Here is a 12,540-nt window from a genome sequence, read left to right as displayed (position 1 = left end):
TAAATGAAATTGCCTACATTCAACATTTACATTTAAGAACAATATTAAAACATATTTTTTTTCTTTTATAGGATCAGAAAATTGTTTATATGAACTTCTGGAAAAGATACAAATGAAGCATCTCCTGACTTCAAAACTGACCTTGAGGGATATCTTGAGCATCGGCTTAGAAGATGTTAAAGACAAGCAACCTATAGCTGTAGAAAACCTTCCTTGGAATTGTTTAAGAAAACTGATGGCTTTAAACCAAACTGCAAGAGATGGTCTGGTTCTGGAAGAGCATTGTGTAACTGATAATGATGATGATTTTTCTCTGTTTAGCACTTTGTCTATTGAAGGAGAAAACAATTCTTCTAGTTCCATCCACCCCCTGGATGTCCTGTGTGCCCTCCTGCACTGTTCAGACAGTTTTCTACAACAAGAAATTATAACTAAAATGTCCATGTGTCAGTTTGCTGTCCCTTTGCTGCTCCCTGCTGGTGATGGTCCACAGTGCACCTTCATGCTTTGGGCAATGAGAGACATAGTGAAGAAGTGGAGGCCTCAAACATTAGCTGACAGTAAAGGATTTAGTGAAGAAAATGTGGAGAATATTTCTATGCCAATCTTCTCTTTTGCCAGGATGGGGGAAAACAAATTATCCAAGTCTACAACTCTGAATAAAATTCTTAATCCAGCTCAAGTGCATAACGACTTCTTCATACACAACAGCATGAAGGGCGGAAACATTACCAGGAAAATATCTGATGGACTTGTGGAAATGTCCTGGTATTTTCCCTCTGGTAAGTCTGATGTGTTTCCAGAGCCCATTGCAGTTGCCAACCTACGTGGAGATCTGGCATCACATTTGGACCAGTTCTCGTTCCTGACTCGAGTCTCATCAGCTGTGTTTATTTTCATCGAGGATATTTCAGAGCGGGAATTCACACTCTTATCAAACCTCTCTGTAAAAGGGACTCAATATTATATAATTCTTACTCCGGGTCCTTCAAAGAAATTGAGTACAGAGACTCTGAAGCACCTGGATGACTTATCTCCAGTGTTACAATTAAAAAAATCAAATGTGATAATGCGTTCAAGTGGAGCAAATGAAGCCTCTTTTGTGGGTAAACTCAAAAGCAGTATTGCAAGTTCCTTACTAAATAAAGACACAAAAAGAATAAAGATCAGAGAATTTGAGAGTAAAACCCATCAGCTGAACATTCATATAGATGAACAAGGTCATGACTGTCGGAAAGCCAAAGAACATGCTTGCAACATTACAAAGGAAATAAAAAATGTAGCTGAGTACAAACAGAAGTCCATGGTGTTACAGGGTGATCTATGGAAACAGCTCTCTGAAATAGAAAAAGAACTCTGCAGAATGACAAAACAGGAAGATAAAAATGCACAACAATATCTAGAGGAATTGAAAAAGAAACATAAATCACTGCATGAAAAACAAAATAAGCACAATCTTCCAAATGGTATTACACTCTTTATTGATGCCATCACCAAATTTACTGAGACGGAGAAACACTTCTTCCTGAAATGGATGAAGATTGAACTTGATTCCATTGCCAGAAATAATCTGTCTAAATTGCATGCTGACTACAAAGAAAAATGTAGTAATAAGTCACTCAAGGCTGATGAACTTAAGCTGATAGACCAAAAAATATCAGACAGTTCTTTAGGAATTGAACATTTCTTACGTGAGATAGGGCAGTTCTATGAAGCCGAATGTTCCATGATTAAGGAAAAAACATTATCTGAAAAAACAGCAAAATTTACACGATTACCTGGGTTAGCAGCTGATCTCATGCTAGAAGGATTTCCATTGGAACTTATGGATGGAGATGCTTCCAACATCCCCATACTGTGGATAAAAGACATTCTGACTCAACTGAACATCAAAACAGGAAATAAATGTAGATTACGAGTGATAACTGTACTGGGAGTACAGAGTACTGGAAAATCCACCCTTCTGAACACTATGTTTGGTCTGCAATTCCCGGTGGCCAGTGGAAGATGCACAAGAGGGGCTTTTATGACACTTCTTAAGGTGAAAGAAAACTCCCAGAAGGAGATGGGTTGTGACTTCATCATGGTGATCGACACAGAGGGATTGAAAGCTCCAGAACTGGCATCTTTGGAAGGCAGCTATGAACATGATAATGAGCTGGCCACATTAGTAGTTGGGTTGAGTGATGTAACTATAGTCAATATGGCCATGGAAAACACAACGGAAATGAAAGATATTCTACAGATAGTGGTCCATGCATTTCTTAGAATGAAAGAAGTAGGAAAGAGACCCAACTGCCAATTTGTTCACCAAAATGTAAGTGATGTCTCTGCATATGACAAAAACATGAGAGATCGAAATAAACTCTTAGAACAGTTGGATGAAATCACAAAAATAGCTGCAGCAATGGAAAAGAAAAATGATATAAAAAAATTCTGTGATGTCATGGATTATAATCTAGAAAAAGACAACTGGTACATCCCTGGCCTTTGGCTTGGAGTTCCACCAATGGCTCCAGTGAATTCTGGGTACAGCGAACAGGTGGATGAATTGAAAAAGTATTTATTAGAATTCATGAAAAACAAGTCACTGCAAATGCAAAGGGCCTCAACCATTCCTGAATTTATAGAATGGATTGAAAGCTTATGGAAAGCAGTAAAACATGAGAAATTCATCTTCAGCTTCAGGAACAGTTTAGTGGCAGAAGCATATAATAATCTGTCAATGGCCTACTCACAATGGGAATGGGAGTTTCGAAAAGCTGTCCATGAGTGGCTGGTGAGGACAGAAACTAATATTAAAAATCAGACAGCAGAAAGTATGATTGAAGCACAGTTGCAATCAGAATACAAGAAGGAGCTCAGTAGTTTGCTAACTGAAGAACAAAGGAAAATGTTGGAGTCTTTGGATAACTATTTTAAAATTAAAACTGAAAATGTCCATCTTGTAGAGCGATACAAGCAGGATTTTATTTTAAGCCTAAAATTCCTAAGGAAAGAGTTAGAACAAAATGCTGTTAGCAAATGTGATGAGGCTCTTTCCATCCAGAAAGGAAAGTTTAAGGTTTTGCAAATGCAGAATAGTTCCCAGAGTTTGCTTGAGAAGAAAATTACTGATCTCTTAAAGAGGTGCAGAGAAAAGAATGAGAAGTTAAGTGATGAAGAGCTAAAGAAGGAATTTGAAAATATGTGGACAAACTCACTGACAAATCTACGCATGGAGAAATTACAAAGACGTATTGTCAGGGACTCCATGCATCAGGAACTGATAAAGAACATGAGTTCGAGAGGATCTGCTGTAAATGAAACCTTAGTGAATAGCTTAGAAGGTGTCCCACAGTTTAGTTTGGGAATGGATGAAAATAAAAGAAACGGATGGGTGAAGCAAATAAAGGCATTCCTAGCAAATGCAATTGGACTTAGCAATGATGAGTCTCAAGACAAAATAAAAGATTTTTTGGTTTCTTTAACAGCGAAGTGTGACATCTATGTCAGAGAGAAGGTGAGGACTGGAGAGGATTACCATGACAACTACTGTATGGAATTACTTCACATGATTGATACTGAAATTTCTCAAAAGCAAAATCTTAATCTCTCTTCTCAGTTTGAATTGGAAATCAAGCATTACATTCTTGTAAAGGCTTCGAGGGAGTTTCAGGGAATGCATGATACTTTTATTTCAAAGAACGATTCAAAACTTCAGCTGGATGGATTAAAGGCCGGGTATTTACAAACATTTATCAGCTCATTTCAGAAGAAAGACATGTGCCAGTCTAAAGCAAAACAATTTTGTGAGCAATGTCTGAAGCCAGCTATGACAGATTATGTGTTTAAGCATCTTGGAAATAGAATAGTGGATGACATAAAAGACGGCTCGGACAATAAGAGGTTCTGCAGTAGGACCTATTTTCAAAGTTTTCTGTTAAAGGAACTGATTGAAGAACTTTCCTTCCCAAAATATGTGGAATATATAGGATCATATGACTCATATACAAGATCATGGATTCAAAACTACATTGAAAATAAATACAAAGACCTGCAGAGCCTAGAGCCATTGGTAAAAAGTATCCTCACCGCATTGAACAACCAGGTTTTAGACGTTGTTAAAAATGATGCATGTCTTACAGCTCCATCTGTCTCAGATTTTCTGAAATGTGTGTGTGAGAAACTGAAGAATGAACTTGTGATTTCATCTAATGAAATGAAAGTGGTGTTTTTCCAGAACACCGCACCAGTGAATCAATTTTCTTCTGATGTTCAGCTCTTCCTTAAGGAACAAACTCAATCACAAATCTTATCAGAGATAAAGTCTAAGAATATTGAGTTTGTACTCTCCAAGTTGAAAGTGGATCCTCGAGATGAATTGTTCCGGCAGGTGGTTGGCTGTGGGAAGGTGTGTCCTTTCTGCAAAGTCCCTTGTGAGGGTGGAGGTTTCCAGCACCAAGATCATTTTGCTACTCTCCATAGACCTGATGGGATGGGAAGGTACAGATGGACAGAAGATAGAACCTTGTGTACTGATATATGCAGCACATCTGTTGTATCTAATGCTAGATTTAAAAACTCAGACACCAAAGGGCAGTATCACCCATTTAATGATTATCGTGCAATTTACCCACACTGGGATATTAAGCCAGATCCCAACCTTGAGTCCTCAGATTACTGGAAATACATTTTTGTGACATTTAACGAGGATTTTGCTAAAGAATACAATGCAAAACCGGCAAAACTACCAGATGGATGGAAGACTATTACAAAAGAACAAGCACTGCACAGCATAAAAACAGCTTTCAATGAGAGCTAGAGTCATTTCTCATCCAGATCAGCGTGAAAATTTTAAAAAATTTGAATGTTTTCATTAATTTGACAACTTGAATTGATTTAATGGGGAAAATGCAAAAGTGAATAAAATAACATGGAATAATAGCATGACATTGTAAAAAAAAAAAGTGTAATGCAAGAAAACAATTAATGGTCACTTACATAATATATAAAGAAATACATTATGAAAATAAACAAAACACTCACAGCAGAGTTTACATTTAGTTCTAACACCTAATAATCTTGACTGAAAATAAAGTTAGTGGAACTTTATAAAAAAAAAAAAAGTGACCATGCCATTTATTTGATCATATTAAGAATTAACTAGGGCCCATATGCAATTCATAGACAAGGGCCCATATGCAATTCATAGACAAGGGCCCATATGCAATTCACTTTTTCTCCTGAGTTTTCTCCTGAGTGATATTTTTGAACTTTTGAATAAAATGCCTTTTAAGCCACCAGCAGGCAAACACATACTCAAAATAATTTTGATAGTAACTTTTCATCTACTTTTTGGTACTTTTTCCTTTGCAAAATGCTAAAAAGTTATTAAAGATGAAATATTATCTCCTAGAAGAAAAGTCAGGAGAAAAAGTGAATTACATATGGCCTGGGGCTGTTTTTTTCCCCCGACAGTACAAAACTATAAGGGAATGATCTGTATTGATTTTTACTTTTATGTAGTCTATTATATTGTCATATACTCTTATATTTTCATATTCTTTTTGGAAGAACATTAAAAGTGTATATTTTACCAACACAAACAAGCATGTTCAAATACTTTTAGTGGCAATAATTCAGTTTGTTGTGATTGTTTTGCTATGCCTGACATTCATGTTGATCAAATGTTGGAATGACTCCTGGTGCTTGAGCTTAAGATTCTGCAATGGGAGTGATCAAGAGCCCAACGGTGCAGTATCATTAGTATCAGTGTATGGCCAAGGATAGTGCAATAAATTATGCTCACAAGGCTGCGTTGCTCTCCTGCAACCACCGACAGAGCCCATGGGGAATTAACTGTTCCCGCTCGGTATCCCAGGTCTGCTGTGCAGCTGCTGGTCAATTGCTCTTCTTGGGTTATTGTGACACGTGGTATCCAATACTCAACCCCAAAGGGTGGAACTAATGCTAGTAAGAACTATAGGAGTCACCCAAAGGTATTCTAATTACTAAATTGTAGCGTATAGGAGTAGGTAGATCTCACCTCCACAAAATGACAAACCACAGGGGTAGATAAATGTTTTAATAATGCCCAATAAGACTGTAAGTCTTATTGGGCATCATTAAAATGTTTATCTACCCATGTGGATTGTTCTTTTATGGAGGAGATCTACCTACCCCTATACACTACAATGTAGTAATTAGAATACCTTTAGGCGCCTCCTATAGTTCTTCCCAGCATGTAGCTCAAATATGTGTTTGCTGCTGGTTCTATAAATATTTGTAATCATGGCAACACACAGTGGGGTTGATTCACAAAGGTTACTTATTTTTCACCTTAACTGTAAGGCGTGCTAATGCATAAGATAAACCAATAAGGAGAGAGAATACATGAGATAAAAAAAAAAGATAAGGAGAGCTAAACCATGAGTTATATCAAATAAGGAGAGCAAAACCATGAATTCAGTCAAATAAGGAGCGCTAAACCATGCGTTATGTCAAATAAGGAGAGCTAAACCATAAATTATGTCAAATGAGAACAAAACCATGAGTTATATCAAATAAGGAGCGCTAAACCATGAGTTATGTCAAATAAGGAGAGCTAAACCATGAGTTATATCAAATGAGAGCAAAACCATGAGTTATATCAAATAAGGAGAGCAAAACCATGAGTTATATCAAATAAGGAGTGCTAAACCATGAGTTATGTCCAATAAGGAGAGCTAAACCATGATTTAAGTTAGATAAGGAGAGCTAAACCACGAGTTAAGTTAGATAAGGAGAGGTAAATCATAAGTTAAGTCATTTAAGGAGAGATAAATTGTGAGTTAATAAATAAGGTGAGATAATTTAACAGAAAGCTTTGTGAATCAGGCCCATGTCCTTTCACTGAGTGTTCAAGCTAACACTCCACAAGTTCACAGACAAATTATCAGTCTGCTCCTTGATCCAAATAGAAAGCCACTCACCTGTTCAGAATAGGACTCTGAAAGTGGCTAGGAGCTTGACGGTGAGCTGAACGTGCGGCAGTTGGCAGAAAAGGCTGTTTAACCGCTCTGCGACCACCTCGTGGCTGCAGAGTAGCTCTCTCGTTCCTCCTGGATGTCATATGTCATCATCTTGCAAGGAGTGACATTTGCATGGATCGAGAGCTCGCTTGAGCGTGCTTTCCCTGCAGTAAACACAGAGGGCCGCCACGATCAGCCTTCTAGCTGCAATCGGAGCTGGCAGGCTACTATATACATAAAAAATTATTTTATAAAAATGTGCAGCACTGCAATCTAGAGCACTGCTGTACAGAGGACAGCCTTGCCACTTAACAGTTCCTCCGAACAGCTCACAATCTAATCTCTATTATAAGCATATGCCTATTGTAACGATTGGTGTCAGCACGCAGAGAGAATCTGATTATTGGTGATCTGCAGTATCACCAAGAATGCAGATATATACCTGATTATTGATGATCTGCAGAATCACCGATAATACAGATATATTGCTAACCTCTGGACACCTAAGGTATGTGAGTGTTTGGTGTAACAGTAATACTTTGAGACATGCACCTGCTGAGCAGGTGATCAGAAGCAGCCCGGAATACTGCTTTTGGAGAACAAAGGAACCTTCCAGCAGCCTGAGACTCCCCAAGGGGTGGAGTCAGGCTGAAGATGGGAAGGACCAGAGAGTGAGTGACACCTGAAGGTGGATGTCACTATCAGATCTGGAGACTATCTCTTAAATGGAGAGATATCTCTCGAGGTCGGGCACGCCTGGTTGGCAACACACTGACAGATAAAGTACAAAGACAGAAGGCTGATTCGGTATCCAAGGCAAGCAGGGTTCGGCAACGGAATATCAGATATGCGAGGTACCGAATCAGAGATCAGAGGGATAGTCAAGACAGAAGTAAAGTTATAACAGATATCAACAATATCTATTCTGGGTGCGAGGTCCTTGGTCTCTACACCCTGGAACTAGTCTGATGTATAACAGATTGATAACACAAGTTCCCTAGTCTGGGTGTGAGGTCCGTGGTCTCTACACCCTGGAACTAGTCTGATGTATAACAGATTGATAACACAAGTTCCCTAGTCTGGGTGTGAGGTCCGTGGTCTCTACACCCTGGAACTAGTCTAAAGTATAACAGATAGATAACACAAGTAATCTGGCTCAGTGTGAATTCCCAGGTCCACCTGGTTCAAACACACTGTAGGATCTGACTAAGGTCTGAGTGCTTCCACGTAGTGTTCGCAACGGCAGACAACTTGAAACTGGCCAGCAGTAACTATATATGGAGTAGTGCTCTCCGGCACCACCCCTAATTGACCAACCAATAGTATCCTGCTCTGGAGTCAGCTGATCGGCGTGATCAGCTAACCTCTCCTTGCCCAGTATAAGAGTTCTGCCTCTCAGCGCGCGCGCGTTTTCCTAAACCTGTGTGCACTAACAGACTCAGCCACACCAGACACACGCTGCCGTGTGCAGACCGCCGCGCTGGACGCGGAACCAGCCGCCTTACTGTTATATGCGGCGGCTTTTCCGCGTTCTGCCCTGTTACCAGACGCACGCCTCCGCGTGCAAACCGCCGCATTGGACGCGGAATCAGCCGCCTCCTCAGCAGCACATGCGGCGGCTTTTCCGCGTTCTCTCACAGTACCCCCCCCCCCCCCCCCTGAGAAGTGAACTCCGGACATCTCCTGCCTGGCTTCTCAGGATGCAAGTTATGGAACTCCCTTTTCAAGTCCTCTGCGTGCATGCGACATTCTGGCACCCAAGTTCTCTCCTCAATGCCATACCCCTTCCAGTGCACCAAATACTGCACGGAGTTCTGCACAAGCCGGGAGTCCAGAATCTTCTCAAGTTGGTCATCAATCAACACGGGGGGGGGGGGTGGGCGAGCGGAATCCACGTGCACTGCCGGTTTGAGCAAGGACACATGGAACGATCTCACACCTCGCATGCTGGTAGGGAGATCGATGGCATAAGTGACATCATTGATTTTCCTGGTCACTGGAAAGGGACCCACAAATCTGGGACCTAACTTGGGAGACAGTTGCTTCAGAGCCAAATGTCGCGTGGACAACCAGACCAAGTCCCCTGGAAGGAATTCCCACTCTATGGAACGTCTCTTATCAGCCTGTTTCTTCTGACTCTGAGAAGCCCTCCTCAAATTCCTTTCTACCATTCCCCAAACTTGTTTTAAAGACCTCTGGCAATCCTCCAGGGCTGGAAACGGAGGTGCAGCCACTGGTAATGGGGTGAACTTAGGTGACCTTCCTGTCACCACCTGGAATGGGGAAAAACCTGAGGAGGAGCTTTTCAAATTGTTGTGTGCAAATTATGCAAATGGCAGGAGTTGAACCCAGTCGGTTTGAACATCTGCCACATAACACCTTAGAAACTGCTCCAGAGACTGATTGGTTCTCTCGGTCTGGCCATTGGTCTGTGGGTGGTAGCCTGATGAAAAAGATAGCTTCATGTCTAACTGATGGCAGAATGCCCTCCAAAACTTAGAAACAAATTGGACTCCCCGATCTGACACTATATTTTCCGGAATACCATGCAGTCGGAAAATATGTTGGATGAAAAGATCGGCCAACTCCTGGGCTGAGGGGAGTCCTTTCAGGGGAACAAAATGGGCCATCTTGCTGAATCGATCGACTACCACCCAAATGACCATCATGCCCTCAGACCTGGGAAGTTCGCCCACAAAATCCATGGACAGATGGGTCCATGGCTCACTCGGGACTGGCAATGGTTGCAAAGTTCCAACCGGTGCCTGACGGGAGGGTTTGCTCCTAGCACACACTGCACATTCTCTTACATACTCTTTGCAGTCAGTTGCCAATGACGGCCACCAGGCACATCTCGCAACCAGGTCCTGAGTTCTGTTGGCCCTGGGATGCCCAGCATTCTTGTGGGAATGGAACAACTGCAGTATTTGTAGATGTAAAGGCAATGGTACAAACATAACCCCTTCAGGCTTACCCTCTGGTACATCCTGTTGGAACGGACCCAATGTTTCTGTCCAGTCCCTCCAGGTCTCAGTGGCGGCCAGAACCACTTTCTGAGGGAGAATGGTTTCTGGGTGTGAGGGCTGTGCTGCCTCGGGTTCAAAACATCTGGACAAGGCATCAGCTTTGATGTTCTTACTACCAGGGGTATACATGATTACAAATCTGAATCTCGAGAAAAATAATGACCACCGAGCCTGTCGGGGGCTAAGTCTCTTAGCGCCCTCAATGTACTCCAAATTCTTGTGGGCAGTATAGACAGTAATGGTATGTTCTGCGCCTTCTAGCCAATGTCGCCATTCCTCAAAGGCCAACTTAATGGCTAGTAGTTCCCTATTGCCTATATCGTAGTTCTTCTCTGCGGGTGAAAACCTACGTGAAAAATAGGCACAGGGGTGTAATTTTCCCTGCAGCCCAGAACGCTGAGACAGCACAGCCCCCACCCCTACCTCTGAGGCATCTACCTCCACAATAAAGGGGAAGGTGGTGTCGACATGTCTCAAAATAGGTGCAGTACAGAACAATTTCTTTAAAGTCGGAAAGCAGCATGGGCCTCAGGGGACCAGTGGTGAGTGTCTGCCCCTTTCTTTGTGAGACTGGTGAGAGGTGAGATCACCGTAGAGTACCCCTTTATGAACCTCCTATAGTAGTTGGCGAACCCCAGGAACCTCTGGAGAGCCTTCAGTCCCACAGGTTGAGGCCACTCCAAAACAGCTGAAACTTTCCCAGGGTCCATAGAGAGGCCAGAGGTTGAAATTATGTACCCCAGAAAGGCAACAGAGGTTACTTCGAAAATGCATTTCTCCAGTTTAGCGTACAGCATATTTTGTCTCAACTTCTGTAACACAAACTTCACATGCTTTCTGTGTTCTGAGAGGTTGGAGGAGAAGATTAGTATGTCGTCTAAATATACTAAGACGAATCTGCCCAATACTTCTCTAAAGACTTCGTTAATCAGCTCTTGAAAGACCTCGGGGCATTACACAACCCGAAGGGCATCACCAGCTACTCGTAGTGCCTGTCGGGTGTGTTAAAGGCCGTATTCCACTCATCACCGTCCCTGATCCACACAAGGTTGTACGCACCCCTTAAATCAAGTTTCGAGAAAATCTTAGCATTGGTGACTTGAGGAAATAAATCGTCTATTAAAGGCAAAGGATAGCGATTTTTTACTGTAATTTTATTTAAGCCCCGATAATCAATGCATGGACGGAGGCCTCCATCGTTCTTTTTCACAAAAAAGAAGCCTGCCCCTGCCGGGGACCGAGAAGGGCGTATAAAACCTTTAGCCAAATTCTCTCGGATGTATTCCTGCATGGCCAATTTCTCTGGCCCAGATAAATTATAGAGATGATCTCTAGGGGGCATACAACCAGACCTGAGATCAATGGGGCAATCAAAAGGACGGTGTGGAGGAAGTTTATCTGCTGACTTGGGACAAAACACGTCCGCAAATTCTGAATACTGATCTGGCAATCCCTCCATGTGGATCTTGGTTTTACCAAAGGTTACTTTCACTAGACAATGATGATAGCAATGGGTAGACCAGCTAGTTAGCTGACCCGTAGCCCAATTGATCTGAGGCGAGTGAATTTGTAACCATGGCATGCCAAGAATGATCGTGGAGGATGCCATTCGTAACACAAAAAATGGTAAACTTTCTTTATGCAACACCCCTATTGTGACCCCCAAGTCTGGGGTCTGGGAGAGAGGGTGGTTACTCTGCAGGGGGGAAATCATCCACTGCAGTGACCCGGATCTGTTGTTTTAGTGGGGAGATCGGAATCCCCAATTTCTTCGCAAATTCATAATCCATAAAATTAGCTGCTGAGCCAGAATCTATAAAGGCCTCAGTAGTCTCTGTTTTATCCTGCCAGGATATAGTACAAGGGAGAAGAAAACATTTATCAACTAGAGGTAAAGACTGCACGCCTAGGGTATTACCTCCGACTACACCTAGGCTGCAGCGTTTCCCGACTTCTTGGGACAATTCTGCACTTTATGACCCCCCTCTGCACAATATAGACAGAGCTGCTCTGTCTCTCTGCGTCTCCGTTCCACCTGGGACAATCTCGACCGACCAATCTGCATTGGTTCCGGCGGAGGTGAAGCAGGAGAAGATGGAACTGAGGGAGATGCTGCGTAGGACAAGTATTTCACATTGCTCCTACCCCGGGTCTGTCTTTGATATCGTAAATGACGATCAATTCTGATGGCCGATGAAATTGCCTCATCAATGGATTTGGGCTCAGGATGTCCCAACATCAAATCAGAAACTGCGTCTGACAACACTGATAAGAAACAGTCCAAAAGAGCGAATGAGTCCCATCTAGCTGACACTGCCCACTTTCAAAACTCCGCAGCATAATTTTCTACCGGACCTTTGCCCTGCCGTAACAACTTGAGCTTCCGCTCAGCGGTAGAGGCAATGTCCGGGTCATTGTAAATTATAGCCAGAGCTTTAAAAAATTCCTCTACTGAGGTCAGGGCCTTATCCCCCAAGGGAAGACTATATGCCCACATCTGGGAATCCCCTGACAATAGAGTC

General features: G+C 42.2%; 1 protein-coding gene across 4 annotated transcripts in view; it reads left to right on the top strand.

The window, feature by feature from the left end:
* The window catches only part of LOC137543683 (interferon-induced very large GTPase 1-like), an 87,011-nt gene extending 81,446 nt beyond the window's left edge, over nt 1-5,565 (top strand). For all 4 annotated transcript variants that reach the window (XM_068264808.1, XM_068264807.1, XM_068264806.1 and 1 more), the window contains one exon: nt 72-5,565. In XM_068264808.1, the coding sequence (XP_068120909.1) occupies nt 72-4,804 (4,733 nt within the window). In that variant the 3' untranslated portion in view covers nt 4,805-5,565. The remainder of the gene's footprint in view (nt 1-71) is intronic.
* Nucleotides 5,566-12,540: the final 6,975 nt, after the last annotated feature.

This window comes from Hyperolius riggenbachi, unplaced genomic scaffold (genome assembly GCF_040937935.1).
Source record: "Hyperolius riggenbachi isolate aHypRig1 unplaced genomic scaffold, aHypRig1.pri scaffold_165, whole genome shotgun sequence".
In the NCBI taxonomy this organism is placed as follows: Eukaryota; Metazoa; Chordata; class Amphibia; order Anura; family Hyperoliidae; genus Hyperolius; species Hyperolius riggenbachi.
This window is presented reverse-complemented; position numbering and strand designations above follow the sequence as displayed.